Source organism: Oryx dammah, unplaced genomic scaffold, assembly GCF_014754425.2.
Source record: "Oryx dammah isolate SB20612 unplaced genomic scaffold, SCBI_Odam_1.1 HiC_scaffold_26, whole genome shotgun sequence".
Classification (NCBI taxonomy): Eukaryota; Metazoa; Chordata; class Mammalia; order Artiodactyla; family Bovidae; genus Oryx; species Oryx dammah.
Genome location: NW_024070210.1, coordinates 238,087 through 259,187, shown reverse-complemented (window position 1 = coordinate 259,187; position 21,101 = coordinate 238,087). Strand labels below are relative to the sequence as shown.

Genomic DNA, 21,101 nt, shown 5'->3' with positions numbered 1-21,101 from the left:
TAGAGCCAATAAAGATTGCTTCCTTTAAGGCAGCCAAGGGCTAAGATTTCCTTAGCAGTAACAATGACATACATACACTGAATTTAAAATCTATTTTATTATAGAGATCAGTTTCTAACAAATGGAAATGTATCATCTGTTCCTCAACTGTGTAAATAATATTAAATTCCTTTGAAACTGGAATCTGCAGGCACAGCTATTCTTTACCAAATACTGTATCAGCTCCTAAAGTAAAACAATCCTGAGGAAGATGGAACTTTTTTTCTTCATACCAACATACAGATATTGATATATACAGAAAATGATACAGAGGCATAATCATTTTCGAGAAGGAAGTCCCTTGTGAAAACTTCTCCTTCTCTTGCCCACTACTCACAAAGGACTGGAGTGGCCAGTCCTGGTGTTTTACAGTCAGACATCAGAGATTCCCAGCATGTTTCTCTCCAGGCTGACCACAGACTGTAAGCACCTCGTTTCAGTGCAAGGAAACAGGGACTTAAGAATTCCTTAACCACCCTCGTGTGTCACCTGAGTCCAGCTAACCTGCTAGCATGTCCTTCAGACAGCAGCCGGTCTGAGGGTCCTTCAGAAGCACATTGACAACATCATAAAACTTGTGTTCGTACGCCAGCTTGTAATACAGGTAGACGTCTTCACAGCATGTGAGGAACTTCCTCAGGTTTTTCAGAACAAATTCTGTAGGCTGATGATGTTTACATCTAAACAGAGAAGCAAGAACGTACAGGTTTAAAATACTGTATCTTAAGCGAGGGCTCTAAGCTCTGATACTTACATTACCTAGAGAAAGAACGTGCTTGAGTCTAGGAAATCAGACTAGTATTGGGGTGCCAGTATAGCCCTTGCTGTCAGTGCTTGATAACAATGAAACTTCACTAAAAATGAGTATCTTAATGCCGGCCTTAATTTCCTGCTCCAAAGGGATCTTCTGATGTTTAGTGTTTCTGGCACCTCCGGCCAGCTGAGTAGCTCTCCTCCCTTTTTGGGTACAGAGCATCATAAGCAAGCTATTCTCATTCCTCTGCATAAAGCTGTTAAAAGATCTTATCCCTCTGGATATTCTTGACATCTCTTTGCCATCTAAAGCCAAGGGGTTAGACATGTTATACCTATACTTAGCTATAAAATTCTTAAAACCCATGCCTGATACCAAAGCAGAGGCATGTTAATACTTACTTTATTGAAATCTCTTCAAATATACTGGGTCTTAATAACCTTTGCTGCTTAAATTCTTCCAAGTAATTAAAGTCTCCTTTAAGAATCACTTGCTGATACAGAACTTCAGCCCAGTCAGGAACGAAGTCATAGGCCTCTGCCACAATGGAAGCCTGCAAGGGTGGAGGGGAGGAAGGGAAGGAGGACACGGTTAGAGGCAAATGATTCTAGGAAGCAGCTTGACACTGCGCGCTCAGCGAGTGCGGCCGCTGCCGACCATTCAAGGCTGGCTGTCAGGGCTGGTGAGAAGTTTGCTATTACCCTGCCCCTGACACCCCATTCTAATCTTCACAAGGAGTTAAAAGAACTGCTGATGAAGAATATTTCTCTCACTCAGCTCTGTTCAGTGAAAGGGCTGAGTCTCTGATAACTATCCCTCCTTGTTAAAGGGCTGGAACCGGCCTCCCCGAAGCCCTGGCTTTTTATGCTATCCCAAAAGCGCACACATTCTGGAAATGTTGGGCTCAGAGGTGCTCACGGGACCACGAGCAGGGATGTCTCCCTGAACCTCAAAGTCGAAGTGCAAAGGCTTAACGGTGCGGAGAAAGGGGACGGCACGCTGCCTCGCTGGGCTCCACCTCTGCCCAGGCGACATGCTGCTGAGAAGCACCACTCTGCAGAGGCAGCTGGGTGGGTCAGGCTGCAGGGGCAGGGCTGGCCGACCCGAGACCCCCAGGGAAGCCGCACAGCCTCTGGGCCCTGTGACGGACGCCAGGAGAGACGAGGCCGGCGGCACTGCTGGGTCTTCGCGCTCACCTGGTAGAACCGAGGCAGGGCCGTGATACAGTCCATCAGCCTGTGGCGGCTCAGGTTGATGAGCGCTGTGTTCCGACCGGTGTTCAGAAAGTGAATCTGCAGCGTTATCAACTTGGTGAGCCGCTGACAGCGCAGGGCCTGGCGCACGCAGGAGTCCTGAGGGGCAAGGGTGGAGGTCGGCACAGACAGACTTCGTGACGTCTCCCCTATGACCCCTCCAGCAGGGGAACAAAATTACTCCTCCTGCAACACCAAGCCCCAAGGCCAGTCCGACGAAGGCTCCTGGTTACCTTGGCGTAACTCTCTGCTGCGTCCAGCATCAGAGTCAGGGCCTTCAGCAGCAGCTGCTTCAATCGCTGCCCATCCTTGATGTGGTCCTCTGCAGAGTGGAGCGAACGTGCACGGGGCTGGCTCCCAGAGCGGGCTTCTCTCTCCCCACAGAGCAGCGGCGTGGGCTGGAGACTCAGCCCAGCTCGCGCCCACAGGGAGGCAGCCGTGTCTCACTCAGGTGAAGTGAGACTCGCGCCCTCCCTCCCTCTACACACGCCAGAGTGGGATTCACGGCCCTGTCTGGTTCACTCCTCTCTCAAGCGTCCTGGCCGGCGTCCACAGCCTCAGCATACAATGGTTCCTGACAGATGACACCTCTGGACGCATGGGCTACAAGAGGGGTAAATGCCTTCCAACCCCCCTTCCGCCTCCTTTCTGCCCTGCTGGGACCCACTGGATGAATGTCAAGAAGCCGAGGTGGGTATTAGTCTCCTGGTTTCTGGCCGTTCGGGTTAGCTGTGACCTCTGCTTACCCCACGGCTGAGACTCGATCAGTTTCAGCTGGACGCAGGCAGCTGCCTCGTGGTTCTCGCCGATCTCCCGGCACATGCTGAAACACAGCGCGATCATGTTGTGCTTCTCGCTGTCCCCGGGGCGGCAGCGCTTGATGTAGTCCAGCAGGGCCGTCTTCAGGGTGCCACTCTGCCCAGAAAAACAGGGTTACCGAGGCCTCAACCAGGCACTGCAGAGCAGGGAGGGCTGACCTAGTCCTTCGCTTCTGAAAGTTCCTCAAAAAGTCCCAAGGAAAAGGAAAAGAGAGGCACAAATGAAGACATGTTTATGCTATCCTGAATATAAGCAAACGGGCACATCCTCTCTGCTGGCTGGGAGGGTGAACCGTATGACCTGTCAGAGGAAAAGCCTTAACAACGTGTATACATGCATGAGCCTTCACAACTCCACTCTAAATTCTGTCCCCCAAGAAGCAAGCAGAGGAAAGTGCTAAGATGGATATAACAAGGATATTTGATAGCAAACAATTAGAAATAATCCAGATGGCCAAAAAAAGGCTAATGTAGTCATTAAAACCAACGTTGACTTGAGAACTGAGAGATGCAGGCTATTCCCTATCTGCACAGCATGACCCAAGTTTAGTAAAAAACATAAACATGTACACGTCTACACACACGTAAACATGCATGCTTGTGGGTACATGTGGAAACCAGGGGCCTGCACCACACTGTTAGCAGTGACTACGGCAGCTGGACACACCAGGCTTTTCCCGTGTTCTGTTTCCCAAGCGGTTGTTTTAATACGGAATACTTCACACATTTCCGTGTCACCCTTGTGCAGGGGTCATGCTCATCTCTGTACGATTCTAGTTCTTAGTATATGTGCTGCTGAAGTAAGCAAATGTCTTAAAATGCATTACTTTCATAACTGGAAACAAAGTTATTAAAAGAATGCTTCAATGCAGAAACAAAAATGCCTCAAAAACAATTTTAAAAGTCCTGAAAGGTATCCCTTGCTCCTTTCCTTATGACTGGACTAGTTTGTCCTGAAACCAGCTCAACACTGAGGAGAGTTTTTCTGCTTCTCTTAATGCTTCTTGTTAACTCAGAAAAGCAGGCTACTTCCTACCTGCACAACATATAGAAAAATATGTCTCTTAATCCTGCTCGGCTGGCCCAAGTTCTCAGATAACAAAGTGCACCTAGGTTTTAATTAACTTCTGTGGCCCTGCTACAGAGCATGCGGGCTCTTCGTTCCCGAATCAGGGATCACACCTGCGCCCCCGGTACTGGAAGCGGTGTCCTAAGCCACTGCACTCCCCGGGAAGTCCCCAGGGAGGTGACATGGGTGGAAACAATAATCAGCCCATGAAGGACTTGGAAACAGGCTCTCAGATGCATGCCTGGTGTCATACACATGCCTCAGACGCAGCTTGTCTAAGGACAGACAAGAACCAGAGGCCCAAGGCCTGGCGAGTCAGGGCTTTGCTTCCCAGCCTCCTTCCTGGTCATCGTAAGCAGCTCCACAGCTTTCTAGGCCCCGGGCTTGGCACCCACGTCTGAACAACTCTTAGGAACACTTTTTCCTGGTCCCGTGACAACTCTCCACTCTAAGGGCCCAGGCAGGTCAAGAAGGGTTTTGCCCCTGCCGAAGCAGGCCTCGGGACAGTGAGTGAGGAGACTCGTTCTGCACCATTCTGCATCTATCAGCACATCTGTGGCCTGGCTGGAGCTCCGGAACCTCAAGCTACTGGTTTTGGTGTATGTCCGAGGGAGGTCCTTAGTTCTCATCTTCCATATCCCGGAAGTCCACCCTGGTTATTATTCCTGAGAAAACCTGAGACTCCCGAGCGTCAGGAGAGCAGCAGCCCCGAAACACTGTGCACCTACAGGGTCCAGCTTCTTCCTCATGAGCATCTCAAAGCAGTGCTTCTCGTGCAGCAGGTCGAGCACGTACGTCATCTCACTGTACCTTCCGATGCCAGTCAGGAGACGCACCTGCAGGGGGAGGAGGCAGCTGGCATCAGCACTGCTCGGCCTTCTCTGAGCCACAGTCCCCTCCTCAGCGGCTCGGCTAAGCACGTCCATAGACCAGGCGCCAGCGGGGAGCAGGGTTAACGGCCAGGCTGCCAGGCTTCCCTCCTGCCCGTCTCCCCTCGTCCCGGTCCCACGTACTCAACAGGGGCCTTCTCTGGAGAATTCATACATGCTAGCCGCCGGCTGTCCCCTCCTCTGCGGTCTAAACGTGACTGTCGCGTGCTAAAGGATCCCCCTCCTGGGCAGGCACCCTTCTGTCCCCACACTCCTAACTACAGCACCCACCGGCTTGCTCAGCCACTTGGGTCAATTTCAAGCCTACAAAATTTGCCGAAGTACAGGAAACTTGAGTTGTCAGCTCCTTTCAATTCACATGAGAGGCGGGTCTGAACCTTGTTTCGCGGGGAAAGTGACTGCTCTCTTAGCCCTCTGGAAAAGCGGGGTGAACGGGCGCGACAGCCTGGAGCATGACAGGGATCCTCTCTGATTTCTGTTCCTTTGGCGCTCTCTTGGATTCTGATAGAAATCTGGAGCGGAAGGTTGAGCTGCCCAGCCAGCTACCAAGTAGGTAGTGGTATCGAGACGGGCAGATTCCCTAAGAGACATCAGCTCTGAGACGGCCTCCAGCCCACCTGCCTGTCAAAGGTGATCTCAGGATGGGTGCAAAGGTCAGGGGTGACTCACCACCAGCCCGTACTCCTCACTGGGGGCCAAGTGGTTGTCAGTGAGCAGCCGGGCGGCCTGCAGGGCGCGCGTGATGCCCTCCACGTGGCACGCCAGCGTGAAGCACTGATGGGCCAGGATCAGCAGCTCCGTGGCTGGGGGGGTGGGGGGGGGGGTGGGCACGCGTTAGGACGGGACCGTCCGCTCCGGCTGCCCGGGGTCTTGCTCTGCGTCCGGCCGGAGGGTGACGGGGCCTTCTGGAGAAGGCTCTCTCACCAGTCCCTGAGGTCCCTGGCCGCACATGTTCTAGCTCTGGGACAGCCCCTTGACGAAGTCAGTTTTTCTCTCAGTGACAGCACAGGGTTAGCTCTCCTCAAAGACAGTCCACATATAGCGGCAGCACGGCTAGAAGGCTACAACAGTGAGAACAAAGCCTCCCAGCTTTCTACAGGTGGAGAAACTCCCTGCACGCAGACTGATGCAGTGCCTGCCGCCACGAGTCTGAGGGCATCCTCTGCAGCTCAGCAGGGCGTCAGGGCCTAATCAAGTGCTATCTGATGCTTGGTCCTTCTATGGACTTTTCCGATTAAGATTTGATGACACAAATTTAAAACTACTACACACAATCACTACGGGCGCAATTAAAAGGGAAAGAGGAGAGTTATCCGTGGTGCTGGAAGCCAGAAGAGGGGTTCCCAGCCTTGACCCACACTGTGCCGAGTGGGCACGGGGCCCTCCTCAGACCCACTCACTCCGAGTCCTTCAGGCCCTGGTTTGCACATTTCCTCTCCAAACCCTTCCTGATGCCACTGGTCTTCTTACTGTGTGTGACACCCCTAGTCTGCGAGCTCCAGGGCTGCTGTTTACCTTGTCCACCATAGTCCTGGTTTTTAGAGTAATTGGCACACAGTCAGTACTCAGCAGATATTCCTGAACTGGACTGACAGGAGCTACAGAATCTGTCCTTGTTTCCTGGCTGTCCCTATGGCTTGCAGGATCTTAGTTCCCTGACTGAACCTGGGCCTACGGCAGTGAAAGCAAATTCACTGGTCTGCCAGGGAATTCCCAAGTTATTTTAAAAATAAAACTGCTCAACCTCTTAAAACGTCACTTGTTCACTGAACATCAGTAAGACGCCTTTTCTTTGCATCTCTCAGATTTGCAGAGTATAATGTTTCCTGGTGGCTAAACATAAAGAGTCTGCCTGAGATACAGGAGACCCGGCTCCATCCTTGGGTTGGGAAGATCCCCTGAGGAGGAGTGGCAGCCGACTCCAGCGCTCTTGCCTGGAGAATCCCGTGGACAGAGGAGCCTGGAGGGCTGCAGTCCATGTGTGCGTCAACTGTCGAACGTGACTGAGGGACCGACACTTTCCCTCTCAGTGCATCCCAGGAAATGATACTCTCACACACTGCTTAAGAGGGAGAAGTGAATTTTTCTTCTCTGAAGTAAATCTGGCAATATATATATATTTTATATTTTATGTATAGACATTACTTTGCCAACAAAGGTCTGTCTAGTCAAAGCGATGGTTTTACCAGTAGTTGTGTATGGGTGTGAGAGTTGGATTATAAAGAAAGCTGCTCCTGCTAAGTCGCTTCAGTCGTGTCTGACTCTGTGTGACCCCATAGACGGCAGCCCACCAGGCTCCTCTGTCCCTGGGATTCTCCAGGCAAGAACACTGGAGTGGGTTGCCATTTCCTTCTCCAATGAATGAAAGTGAAAAGTGAAAGTGAAGTCTCTCAGTCGTGCCCGACTCTTAGCGACCCCATGGACTGCAGCCCACCAGGCTCCTCCGTCCATGGGATTCTTCAGGCAAGAGTACTGGGGTGGGCTGCCATTTGAAGAATTGATGCTTTTGAACTGTGGTGTTGGAGAAGACTCTTGAGAGTCCCTTGGACTGCAAGGAGAGCCAACCAGTCCATCCTAAAGGAGATCAGTCCTGGGTGTTCACTGGAAGCACTGATGCTGAAGCTGAAACTCCAATACTTTGGCCACCTGATGCAAAGAGTTGACTCACTAGAAAAGACCCTGATGCTGGGAGGGATTGGGGGCAGGGGGAGAAGGGGACTACAGAGGATGAGATGGTTGGATGGCATCACTGACTTGATGGACATGAGTTTCAGTAAACTGCGGGAGTTGGTGACAGACAGGGAGGCCTGGCGTGCTGCAGTCCATGGGGTTGCAAAGAGCTAGACGTGACTGAGCGACTGAACTGAAAGCTTTAAAAACGGGCATACTCCTGAATCAGGAATTTTTCTTATAGAAGTAATCATGGATGTGCACACAGACTGCCTGTGAGCATGTCTGTCAGTGTTTAAAGCAACAGAAGCTGCTATAAGCAATCTGCAGGTCTTGTAATGGGGGAACCTTTTAAAATTACACGGAAGAGAAATACTGTGTGACTGTTAGAAAATTATGTAGAATAGTCAGCCTCATGGAAAGAGATTAATGGTAGCATATTCATAATTATAAGTATCCACAGTATAATGCCATTAAAAAAAAATGAACATCTATGGCCTTACACGGAAGAAGATGAGAGGGGCACACACTACCGAGTGAGCCCAGCAACGTGAAAACGGGTGGCTTTGAAACCACACAGTGTTCAGATGCCAGCTATGTCACATAGTAAGTTATAAATTAATCAACTTCTCTAAAGTTTCAGTTTCCTTCTTCTAAAATGGGGACAATAATAGCCAATTTGCAGGGTAATGTAAGAATGAAATAAGCTAAATATACAAAATGGGAAAAGGTTACTTTCTGGTGTGATTTTAAATTTTGGGCTGCATTTTCATATATATTTTCTAACTTTTCTTCAGTGGACTTATGGCTTTCTACTAAGAACTTATAAACAATCGTGGAGGAGGAGGGATCCAGACAAGGAACAAGGATCCAAACAGAACACTTCTCAGTGACCTGCTCAGGCCCAAAACATGTAAGAAGATGGCCAACAACTTACTGCAAGACAGCTCCCCGTGGGGAACAGAGGAAATCTTCTCCAACAACTTCATGCCCACCAAGGTGGGGTCTTGACACAAAGCGGTCAGCTGAAGAAATATCTGGCTTTCCTCTGCTGGGCTAAACACCTGCCTGTGTCCTGTATAGAAAGATGTGGAGAAAGGCGCCAGTTTTACTGTGAGAGCGATCAGAGGAAGACAGGAGCTCCAGGGCAGGAGGCCATTGCGCAGGCCTGGGCCCAGGAGGCCACGCCGAGGGAGCTGCCCAGGCGGCCGTCCTCCGGCACTGCAGGCGAGGTGCCCTCGCACAGGACAGCAGGGGCTCGTTGGCTCAGAGATAGGCACCATCACCCTAGATACGGCCCTAAAGCGGTGACCAAGAAGCAACAGTGGGGAAAGCAATGCAGGGCCCCTGGTGTCCAGTGGTTAAGTAGCCACCGCGCACGGCAGCAGACGCCGGTCTGCGCCCTGGTCCTGGGAGACCCCACGCGCCACGGGGCGGCTAAGCCTGTGTACGCGCCACGGCTGCTGAGTCACGAGCTCCAACTACGGAGCCCACGGGCAGCGGTACCGAAGGCCAAGCTCCGCAACAAGAGAAAAGCCACCACGAAGAGAAGCCCGCGCTCCCCGACTAGAGCAGACCGCGCGCTCTGCAGCTACAAGCAGCCCGCACGCAGCCATGTAGACCCAACACGGCCAAAGATAAACAAGTAAATAAATGGTTTTAAAGGAGGAAATAAATGCAGCGTGTTGGTGCAACCTGGCACCTTGCCAGGACTGCACACGGGATGTACATGAACATAAATCAGATCCTTGATGCGGGCAGCTGGAGAGTGTGGTCTGAAAGGCCAGGGAGGCCTGGGAGCAGGGCCCCTGTACCCTCGGACGGTGTCAGCAGCTCCCGGGTCACCTCTTCAGCCACAAGTTCAGCCACGGCGTCTGGCCTGAGGCCCTGGGTGCTGATGAAGGCTTGAGCTCGCTTGCATCGATTAGGCTGCTGAGAGGCCAAGATGGCCCGGAGCACGGCCTCACCATCCTGGGCAGCAACGTCTGCGTAGGAACAGCCCAGCTCCTGAGAGGGAGGCAACCCACGCCATCATGAGGGGCCAGCGGAAGCCAGCAGAACACCACCCTTCCCGGAATCTGACGTGGACAGACGCCGTGGTTTTCTGAGCTTCAAGATCCCTCACCCTGAGCAGGAAGCTTACAAGAAGGAAACCTGTTTTTCGAGTCCCTTCTATCACTTTGCCAATGAGCTGGATCCAAGTAAGAGAAAGGTTTGTCTTCAGAAATCATCAGGTGACTTACCCTCTCTCACTGAACACTGAGCTTTTCAAATGTCATGAAACCTAAATAAAAGGCGGAGCCCTTCTTTACTGTTCCCATGGCAGCAGGAATCTTAATTTCCAAAGACGTCTCTGCGCTCTGTCCAAGGCAGGGCTTCAGCCCTCGGCTAGCTTGCTCTCGCGCGCTCCCACTGCATTTAGAATGAAATCTTTTTCTCCCTCAATCAGCACAAAGCCAAAACAGCTGCTGGCTGCTCTGGCTCCTGTGTTTACATTCAAGTTCATTTTAAAAACTTGAAATTTGGGGCCCTGTCCCACACGGCGAGCTCCTCTCTATGGTTCAGGGGGTGGATTTACAGGGGCCGACACACCGACAAGAGCTCGCCCTCCAGGTCGGGGTCATCTCCGACGAGCTGACTGGGCAACGTCCCAACTGCCCCCGGCCCCGCGCAGCTCCCCGCGGAGGCCCCGCGGGCGCGCACCTTGGCGAGCTCGTAGAGACAGAGGACCTGCCGGCAGCAGCGCGCCCCGTGGACACACTTGCTCGTCAGAGTTTCCAGGCTCCTCACCACGTCGTCCGTGGGGGGCAGCATCACCGACGACCGACTGTCCGGACTGGAAGCTGGAAGCAAACAGAGGTCCGGGGGGGGGGTGGCTTTCGAGGCCTCTCCTGGGCCCCCACGCTCTGCCTCTCTGCTCGCAGCTTCCTTCACTGCACCCGTGTGACTCCGCCGGGTCTGGGACCTCTTCTAACAGGGCTCACACCCCACTTACCCTCTGTGACTGCCTTCTTCCAGGAAGTCCCAGCCCAGGACACTGTGAAGGCCTCAGAGGCTAAACAAGACTCAAAGCCGCCTAACACACATGCTGCCCCTGCTGCTGAGCCGCTCAGTCGTGTCCGGCTCCGTAGACCCCACAGCCGGCAGCCCCCAGGCTCCCCGTCCCCGGGACTCTCCAGGCAAGAGCACTGGAGTGGGTGCCATCGCCTCCTCACACAGACTAGAGACCATCAAAGACGCCCGCCGGACCCCCGCCCCTCCCAGCTTCCCCTTCCATCACGTCGTCACAGGCCTGCCTGACCGCATCTCACAACGTCCCTGTGGGCACTGCCTGGCGTCCAGCCTGCGCCCATGCACCTAAGAGGCTGTCCCTGTCCCCTGCTGCCAGTTTCCCTGCTCCCCCAGTTCAGCCTCGCAAACCTGGAGCCCTCTGCATTATGAAATACAGATCGAAAAAATCAAGGCTCCTCTGGATAGATATCTTAAAGGCATAGTCAAAGTAAAAGCCATTCCTGGTTGCTCTTTAAAATAAAAATAATTAAAAAAAGCTCTTAGCCTACAATAAAACTTCAACCTAATAAAGGGTTTCCTATTAGGGGGAAAAAAAAAAGGAAAGGATATTTACACGACACTGATCCTAACAGCAAAAACAAAACTGAACCTTTAAGTGTGTGTCAGCGAACCCTCGTTGGGAAATCACAGACACTCATACAGCACTCTGCAGGCACCAGCAGAACGAGGCTCATCTCTCTGTACTGACAGCTCACATGTCCACGCACGCGTGCAAGCACCGACACGCAAAACGACGTACGCCGCGCAAGCGCAAGAGGTCATCCTGGGGAAGGCGGTGGGGGTGGCGCTGAACGGCCAGATAACTTTTACTTTTTTACTTTACGCACTTCCGTATTGTGTGATTTGTTACATTAAAAATATAATCCTTTTGTATTTAAGACACTACTTTTAAAAATATATACTTTAAACACAAAAAAATAAAAAAGCAACTCAGACCACATTATTCCTCTGCTTAAAACCCTTCACTAGGGTTTCCCTTTCTAGGTCTCTCCCACTGAACTCCACTTAAAGCCTAGATCCAGGGCGTGGAGCCCTCTATGAAGACTCTGGAAAGTAAACAGGAGCAGGTGGGCTGGAGAGAACCTGAACTTCCAACTGTCTCCCTGCTAGTAACCTCCAGACTGAATGCAGTGCTGCCTGAAACCCAGAACCCATCACTGCGGCTCACAGAGAAAAGGAGCACTTCAGGAGACATCCTCGAGAACAGGCTCACGGAGTGGAACGGGAACTCCCAGGAGCGCCCATTATCTCTCGTCTCTGCTCTTAAGCAACCCCTTAGCTGTGGTGGGCAGGCTGCAGCGGCAGCTGGCAAGAGCCAAAATTCAGAGAGGGACCTTCTTTTCAGAACAGAGGTGCTCTGGTCCTAAGCAGGCAGAGTGAATCCCTGCCCTTTTCTGCATCATCCTGCTGGCTGGCCCAAGACGCACTCCTTCAGGAAAGCGAATGATAGAACGGGGTAACTGGTAGCTCCAGCTTTGGCCGGAAGACTGAAACGGGAAGCCTCAGGCAGCCAGAAAGTGCCCGGGAGAGATTTAGGAAAGCAACACAGTAAAGCTGTTCATAAACATTAGGGCTCATCCATTCCTGGGCTCTGCGTTATGCATTTGGTCCTGACCAACAGTCGAAGACTCAGAAGAGTGAGTCAACAGACAGATCGCTCCTCAGGCTGCAGACTGGGCACAGGATGGCACACACAGGATGGCCTGAACAGCAGCACAAAGAAACGGAGAACGGCTGTCAGAACCACAGCCCGCACTTGTAGTCTGAACCCAACCAGGTCAACTGGCTGGTCTAAATATATCAACATTCTCCACAGGATTTAAACAGGATCCAACATCTCATCACATACCACTCAAAACGTCCAAGACACAATGCAAAATTATTCAGCATACAAAGATACAGGACAAGCTCAACTCACGCAAGAAAAGAAGTGCGGAAACTCAGCACTAAAACACCGCGACTGTTGGAATTACCTGAAAGACTTTAAAACCGCTACTACAAATGTTCCAACAAGCAGTTATGATCGTTCACAACTTAAACAGAAAAACACAGTCTTAGCAAAGAAATAAAAGGTATAAGGAATAAAAAGGCAATTTTGGAAATGAAATTTAAAAATCACAGAAATAAAAGCTAACAGAATAGAAATTCCAGAGTCAGTGAAAATGAAGACAGACGAATAGAGAAAGAAAAACTGAAAAAGCTGAACAAAGCCTCAGGGACTTTTGAGACAATAACATTCTAAGATTCATGTCACTGGAGTCCCAGGAGGAGAGCAGTATGAGTATACTGCTGAAAAAAATTAAAAAAAAAAAAAAAAAAAAAAGATGCCTGAAAACTACCTAAATTTGATAAACCTACATACTTAAGAAGCTCAAACAGCATAACCCACACCACCCCCTGGCCAAAAATCAAACTGCTGAAAAGACAGAAAAAAAAAAAAATCTTGAGAGCAACAAGAGAAAAATGTGTCTATAGGGGAACAACAATTCAAATAATTATTCATCAAATACCAGGTGGGTCAAAAAGGAAGTGGCGGAACACTTTTAAGTGTGGAAAGAAAAGAATAAACGTTCTATATTCAGCAAAAAATCAGCCTTCAGGAATTGAAGGAGTAAGAGAGACATTCCCAGATGAACAAAAAACTGAGGAAGTAAAAAAACTGAAGCACTCTGATTCTAACCATCACACAGATGGAAAAAGGGGCGTGAAGGAAGCTCAGAGCATCAGAAATGAAGGAGGAGCAACAGAAACCGTGAATGTCGGAACTTCCCTGGCATCCTAGCAGTTACGACTCTGCGCTTCCAATGCAGAAGGGCACGAGTTCAATCCCTGGTCAGGAAACTAAGCTCCCATATGCCATGCGGTATGGCCAAAAAATTAAGAAGAAGAAGAAGAAGAAGAAAAAAGACTAAATATCTGAGTAAATATACTGATAATAAACTCTCAAGTTTGTTAAAACATATTTTTCAGTTGAAAACAAAAAATTTAGCACTGTTTGATAAAATTTTCAATGTATGTAGGAGTTGCATAATAAGGCAACTTGGACATAAAGAGAGAGAAGGGACGTGCACCCACAAGGTTTCTAACCTTCAGTTGAGGTGAGAAAACATGATTTTAAGTAGACTGTGAAAAGTTACATGTGTTTAACGCAACCCTTAAAGCAACCAATTAAAAAAAAAATGATGCAAAGCTATACAGTCAAAATCCCAAATTAAAATGCAAGACTAAAACCTGTTAAAATAACCCAATGGCAAGAAAAGAAGGTTTCCTCAAAAGAAACAAACTACCAAAACCCACCCAAGATTAAAAAAATAATAATAGTAATAACCTGATTAGTCACGTAACTATGAAATAAATTACAGTTTAAAATCTTCCAGAACAAAAATCTCCAGGTTTAGATGGTTTTACTGCTAAATTCTACTGAACATTTGAAGAAGAAATAACACCAATTCCATACAAAATTTTCCAGAAAACAGAAGAGGAGGGAAACTTTCCAACTCATGAAACTGGCATTACTCTGATACAAAAACCAAAAAGAGTATAAAAGAGTACAGATCAATATTCTTCATGCACATAAATGTAAACATTCTCAACAAAGTAAGTTGATTCCAGTAATATATCAAAAAGAATAATGTACTATAACCAAGTGAGGTTTTTCCTAGGAATATAAAAAGCTGGTTCAGCATTTTAAAAAATCAGTTCATGTATCTACTGTATTGCTGGGGCTTCCCCGGTGGGGCCAGTGGTAACGACTCTGCCCGCCAGTGCAGGAGGTGCGAGGCAGGGTTTCCATCCCTGGGTCAGGGAGATCCCCTGGAGGAGGACACGGCAACCCACTCCAGTATTCTTGCCTGGAGAATCCCCATGGACAGAGGAGCCTGGTGAGCTGCAGTCCCTAGGGCTGCAAAGAGTCGGATACGAACGACTCAAGTGACTTGTCACACACACACACGCACTGTACTACTCGTCTAGAGAAGAGGAAAACACAATCATATCAATGGATGGAGAAAAAAGAGACAAAACTCAACAATGATTCATGATAAAAACTATCAGCAAATTAGGAATATGACAAAGGTATCTTCGAAAACCCTAACCTAATACTTAATGATGAAGGCTAAATGCCTCCTCCCTAAGACCAGTAACAAGGCAAGGATGAAAGTCGTTGTTAGTACAATAAACCAAGAATCATTAATAAGGTAAAGAGATTGGAGAGAAGGAAATAGAACCACCTCTATTTGCAGATATGACTAACTTCATAGAGAATCCCAAGGAATCCACAAGAAAACTTAGAATAAGTGAGTTTAGCAAGATCACAGAATTTAAGCTTAATGTAAAAAATCAACCATAATTCTAAATGTCATCATGTACAACTGGAAACATGTTTACACAGAGCACATTTCAGTGAATTAACTGTAAATCAGACAGATTCCCTCTAATCTTGCTACACAGCTAGTTAAAAATACAGGTGTTTCTACCTCATTGAGTAGTTAATTATCTAGTTTATGGATTACCCTTAACTTAGTGTAACTGGTGTGTCAAAAGTCTCTTTCTACCTGGAGAGAACGCCTCCCAGGAGGTGGCAGCGTGCCCTTCACTTACCGCTCTGGACTGTCCTTAGGGGGACGCCAGCTCCCTCTTCTTCCTCAGGCGGCTCAGCACGTCCTAGGAGCGCAAGGGTCTCCGGGGGCAGGTCACCCACACCAGCCTCCCCCGAAGCCAGCGCCCTGCACTGTAGCACTAAGGCGACATCTTGGTGATAGAAACGAAAATACCGGCACGCTCGGCTCGCTTCGTGCACACAGCCATCATCCAGCAGGCGCCCGATCAAACAGTTTAGGGACGCCTGCTCCTTCCAGTTCAGTTCACTGTCGCAAATGTCTCTGGATGGAAAGCCAGTGAGTTCTAAGTATTTTGATGTGTTCAGAACAGCCAAGTTAGAGAACGAAAACTCACTGGCTAAGCCATCAAAGGGAAGGTCACCTCCAGCTGAGGCCTGCTGAGGCGCCCTGGGCCCTGCTTCCTCCTGGCTCCCCGTGAGGGTGTGCTGGGCAACACGGCAGAGCCAGACCTGCTTCTCCAGGCCCTCCAGGTCCTCCAAAGGCACTGGGTCCTCCCGGGCGAGCCAGTGCCCCGCCAGCGTGAGCAGCAGGCGGCGCTCCTCGGCACCGCTGGGGCCCCCTGCAGCGGGGCCCTCACCTGCCCGCAGGGCCTGGGCTGAGAAAAAAGCAGCTGCTGCTCTGCTGGAAATGGGAGTTTTCTTAAAATTCTCGTGACATCTTCTCCAGAAGCCAAATCGTGCTTGTTTCAGGGACCACTGGTCAATGTGCTTTAAGGTCTGCATTTCCTGTGTTATCTGTGAAATTGAGCAAAGCAATTCTTAGCTTTTCCTAGATAAAGAAGTTTCATAAATGTTAATGCTCCCTACTTGTAAGAATCCAAATCAAACCAGAGAACATGGGACTTGGCTACAGAGGATCCTGGAAGTTTTATCTGTAAAGGTAAAATATGAAAAACAATTCTAAATTTACCTAATTGAATGAAATTTAAGAGGAAGCCACGATATATTTAATTCTATTCAATATAGTTGAAGCATGTCCTGTAAGCTAACTTTATATTTAAAGCAAACATTCCTCAAAAATGGGCACTGCAGGCTAATCCATTTCTGAAAGTAATCTGTGTGCCAAAAGTGAAAAAGTATCATCTCTGATAAGTCACATATCTCAATGAATTCTCCAAATAATGCTGGTTCAAAAAGCTCAGTTTTTAAATAACTTAAAGACCAATGATACCTCTTCAATCACCAAGTCGTCCACAGGCAGCCCAGCTAGTTCTGCTACCCTCCTGGCCAAAGCAAAGTGTCCGCCTGTCTCCAGTTTTTCCAAAACTGACCTACATTCACGCTGGAAACTCTCAAGGCTGTAGCTAGTAATGAGTGCACGGTTAATGGCTGTGGGTGTATCCTTCAGAATCTGACTGAGGACATACAGCTTCCTCACATCCAGACCTGTGCCGAACAGAAGCAGAGATAAGCATTAAAACAAAATGAAATACTGAAAAAAAGAAGCAAAATACTGATATGGCCATTTCAAGAGCAACTAAGTATGAGGGAAGAATGTGTACATTTAACCTAATAATGTGCTTAAAGGGAAAACAACCACCTATTTCTCTGCTCTGCTTGGCTGGCAGAGGAAGCCCAAGGCAGCTCCTACATAGTACGCACTGTTAGCGATTAGCACATGGGCCCCATCTATAAATCTGGCTTTACACACCAGGCGGAAGCTGCTGGCCTCCCATGCAGCAGCAGCTCAGTGAGCCTTGGGAAGCTTTGGCCTTTCAGGTCAGTTCCTTCTTTTTCCAGACATACATAACCTGCAGGACAGCTAAACAGCAGCCAGAACCCTAACGTGGTTCCCCGGCGTCCGGAACGGAGCCCCGCGTGCTCTCCCGGACATCTAACGCAGCCCAAGGAGACCCAGCTAAGCACTCACTGATGGCCCCAGGAAATTTTAATCCAACGATAACCGACGTGCAATATTACGTCAGTTCCAGTGTACAACATAGTGGTTCGGTATTTTTTACCCTTGATTGTTTAAATTCTGCTTAGCTGGTTATTTCTGGCTGTGCTGTGTCTCTGCGGCACGTGGGCTCTTCGCTAGCTGTGGCAAGCAGGGTCTTCTCCCGGTTGCGGGGCGCAGGCTTCCCGAGGTGGCTTCTCTCTTACACGAGCAGACGCCCTGGGGCGTGCGGGCTGCAGAAGCTGAGGCACGCGGGCTCTGGAGCACAGGCTCAGCAGTCGTGGCGCACGGGCCTGGCTGCTCTGCAGCACGTGGGACCTTCCTGGATCAGGGGCCGAACCCCCGTCTCCTGCACTGGCAGGCGGACTCTTTACAGGGAATCACCAGGGAAGCCCCTGACACTTCTGAACATTACAAAATAATTACCACGATACACCCAGTAACTAGCTGCCACCACACAAAGGTTTCACACTTCTACTGACCACATTCCCTAGGCTGTCCAGGGCGTCTCCTGCGGCTCACTTCCTTTGTAACTGGGTGTGTGTCTCTCGACCCTCTTCTTACTCTGCCCACCCCTCACCCTCCTCCCTCCGGCAACTACCAGTCTGCTCCTGGTGCCTGTGAGTCTGCTTCTACTTCGTTCTGCTTGTTCATTCACTCTTTGGATTCCACGTGTAAGTGAAATGATACAATATTTATCTGCCCTAGAAATTCTTATCCTGAATAACCCTAGGAATTCTCTGCCAATAATTTATGTGGTTTGGTTTGTGCCTACTCTCAGATAGAGTAACACAGAGCCTCCGTCTGCCCTGTGATAAAGGAGGGACATGCAAACCACTCCACAGGGTCTGCTCCCCCTGCTACCGGCTGGGCTGTGCTGGGAGGTAGCTAATTCCAGGGACAGAGACACCTTGTGTAATAACCACCAGTACGGGTGTGCTGGCTTTCTATGCTGGCACAATGTATAATGTAAGTTAAAAAAAACAAACATGTTTCTCTTTTCTAAGCACATACATGGTATACACATAAAAATATTATATAAAAACAATGTAATTATGTGAATAAGTCACTATGGTAATGGTTAACAGCATAGACAATCTTTGTAATCTTTTAAGATATGGGACTTTGGCAAGAAAACAGGAAATTCATTTCTGAAAAACTTAAAGTTACTATACACCAATGACAATATACTAAAAGGATCTACGGTTTGGTCTACACAGTAATTGACAAGTAGCTCCGATATAATACATGTTGGAAACACCCCCTCTTTCCTTCAAGCCTGCACAGCCTATACAAGACTGGCATGAAGCCCAGGTATTCTAGCACTGTTCTGTGCAAATGTGAGCTTCCAGTTGAACATCTGTGAGTTTAAATGTGATAAAATAACCCTGGGAGTGAAAAATACTAGAATCTAGTGTAAAAGAGTAACATTACCACTCAACAAAAACTTGAAATTCTTAAAAAGTAGAAAAGAAAATAAGGGAATACTAGTTTCATTCAATCAGCATTAAGCTTAGAGACTGCCAGTGTCTAGAAGAATCTGCAAAAAATCAGCACAATCTGTCTCTTAAAACCTTCAAAATGAATTAGGCATTCCTGAAACAAGTTTGTGACCTTGAGAAATGGTGACACGTTAAGGTCACTTGTCAGAGAAAGAGCAGCAGTGGCGGCAGTACCGGCGTCAGCCAGGGGAGATCGGCTGTTTGCTCAGAGTCGGCGGATGCTCGAACGAGTCGCGCTCCACCCTGCTGCGCTGTTTTAAATGCTTTAACCTTGGTTGAAGTTTCCTGTTGCCTTTTCGTCACACCACGTTCTGGCCTATAATGTCTTAGATCACACGCGTTTTAATTTCCTGAGTGCTCTTCTAAACTACGTTGAAGATTAAGTATGCTAACTTCCTAGCAGCAACAAACGTCAGGACTGTCTTACCATCAGAGAAGAGACGCTCTATTCCGACAAACAGCTGTAAGAGCCTCCCCAGCTCGTACTGGGTGCCGGACTGCTGCAGCGTGAGCTTCACAAGAAAGCGCACGTGCTCCTCCAGCCACGGCACGGGGATGGTGGCGGGGACCCTTGCGGCTGCCGTCTCAAGCTGTGAAAAAGAAGAGAGGGGCAGGGAGAGTGGTTTCACAGGAACAGCACATCAAAAAAATCTCCAAAACTTGAGAATGTCTAAAAAAGCCAAGGTCCCATCCAAGGCATCTCCCGTCACAAAGGAGGATGCTTCCTTCAGGTCCTTTTCAGACAGCAGTCATTGGTATAGCAGATATAAGCCCTCTTTGCCAGCTTTGTAGTTTGTCTTTTTGTGGGGAATTCTGGTGTAGAGAGCTATGTGTGTAAAAGTTAAAAAAGGGAGAGAGACCTAAAGATTGAACGGAGTGAAGCAATGCAAACACCCCCAAGATAGTGACTGCCAAACTTATAGCCCTGCAAGTGATTGTGAAATTAACCAGACATGCTTCACTTGGTAGCTTCTTCAGAGAGGGTCTAAGCTTGCCTTGGAGTCCAGAAGATTTCAAATTCACATGTGAAGACCTCTTAAAGAGACTTGTTTAATATTTCTGAGCTGGTTGTACTGGTGTGCTTATAGTTTACACTATCATTACAGAAGAATCTCTATTAGTAAACCTGAATTTTTGTCATTTCAATCAAATGCTACAAATGTTAATAGGAAGATGACACCAAGCTGCAGCTGCACTAGGCCTGAATCAGAGTATTGCTTCTTAAGTTTTTATTTCCTTGATTCCCTACCTCTATTGCTCTAAGAAGAGGGTCTACAGCAGACAGATGATGGAACTGGTTAAAGGAAGAAACATATGGAAGTAAAGAGCTGAGGCAGAGACGGAGCAGCTGCACTCAGCCTTGGTAGGGGCTGAGGCAGGAGCAGACAGGCAAGAGGAAGCGTATACCTGGAGGACCGAAGGGCGAAATGCACAACTAGGAACTCCTAGGAGTTCACACGGGAGGAGACTTAGACGGCCTTGCGTGTGGCGATGCCTTTTTAAGATGAAATAGCGAAGAAATAATCCATGAAAGGAATAAGCTGGACTTCAATAAAATTACAAACCTCTGCCCTACAAAAGACAGTGTCAAGAGAATCAGATGAAAAGCCACAGCCTGGAAAAAACATCTGCAACACACACAGCTGATTTTAAGGTGCTGTTACCCAAACTACACAAAGAACTCTTAAAGCTCAACAGAAAATAAGCGACACTATTTAAACCAAACAGGCTAAAGACCTTAACAGACACCTGACCAAACACACACACAAACAGCTAATAAGCATATGAGGAGAAGACCCATACCCTGTATCATCAGGGAAACGCAAAATGAGACAACAGTGAGAGACCACAACATAGCTATTAGCAAGGCCAGGGTCCGGAGCTCTGCCAACACCAGAGGTGAGCAAGGACGTGGAGCCTCAGGAGCTCGCTTCCACTGCTGGTGGGAACGCAACACAGCACAGCCGCTGTGGAAGGCAGTTTGGCGGCCTCTCCCAAAGCTAGACACGCGCTCACCACATGACCGAGCATCCCTTAGTGACCCCAAACGAGCTGAACACCCACGTCCACACGAAAACCTGCCCGTGCGTGTTTAGAGCAGCTCTTCTGGCTGTAACTGCTAACCCTTGGAAGCAACCAAGAAGTCCTGCAGTGGGTGAATGGAGTGGTATATGCAGACAATGTGGTATTCTTCTACACTAAAAAGAAATGATCCACCAAGCCATGAAAAAGACAGGAGAGAAACTTAAATGTATGTTACTAAGTGAAAGAAGGCAACCTATAGTCTGCATTCTGTATGGTTACAATTCACCATATTCTGGAAAAGGCAACCCTGCAGACAGTAGAAGCGACTGTGGCTATCAGTGGCTGGGGTAGCGAGGGATGAGCAGGGAGCACAGAGGACTTCTAGGGCAGTGAAGACACGCTGTGCAACACTGCGATCATGGATTTACGTCATTATACATTTGTCCAAATATGTACCCAAAGAAGGTGCACCCAGAGTGACCCAGGTAAACTAT

The 21,101-nt window shown here is 48.8% G+C and overlaps 1 protein-coding gene and 1 non-coding gene across 5 annotated transcripts in view; both read right to left on the bottom strand.

The window, feature by feature from the left end:
* Window positions 1-78: 78 nt before the first annotated feature.
* SPG11 (SPG11 vesicle trafficking associated, spatacsin) overlaps window positions 79-21,101 on the bottom strand; it is a 73,558-nt gene continuing 52,535 nt past the window's right edge. For all 4 annotated transcript variants that reach the window (XM_040227450.1, XM_040227451.1, XM_040227453.1 and 1 more), the window contains 13 exons: window positions 19,010-19,172; window positions 16,355-16,569; window positions 15,165-15,918; window positions 10,197-10,336; window positions 9,307-9,500; window positions 8,431-8,573; window positions 5,493-5,626; window positions 4,662-4,769; window positions 2,793-2,961; window positions 2,280-2,368; window positions 1,990-2,145; window positions 1,195-1,346; window positions 79-719 (listed from right to left, as the gene is read on the bottom strand). In XM_040227450.1, the coding sequence (XP_040083384.1) occupies window positions 539-719; window positions 1,195-1,346; window positions 1,990-2,145; window positions 2,280-2,368; window positions 2,793-2,961; window positions 4,662-4,769; window positions 5,493-5,626; window positions 8,431-8,573; window positions 9,307-9,500; window positions 10,197-10,336; window positions 15,165-15,918; window positions 16,355-16,569; window positions 19,010-19,172 (2,598 nt within the window). In that variant the 3' untranslated portion in view covers window positions 79-538. The remainder of the gene's footprint in view (window positions 720-1,194; window positions 1,347-1,989; window positions 2,146-2,279; window positions 2,369-2,792; window positions 2,962-4,661; window positions 4,770-5,492; window positions 5,627-8,430; window positions 8,574-9,306; window positions 9,501-10,196; window positions 10,337-15,164; window positions 15,919-16,354; window positions 16,570-19,009; window positions 19,173-21,101) is intronic.
* Window positions 3,568-3,672, bottom strand: LOC120853767. Its single transcript, XR_005718826.1, has one exon. It is a non-coding gene; the product is annotated as a U6 spliceosomal RNA (small nuclear RNA).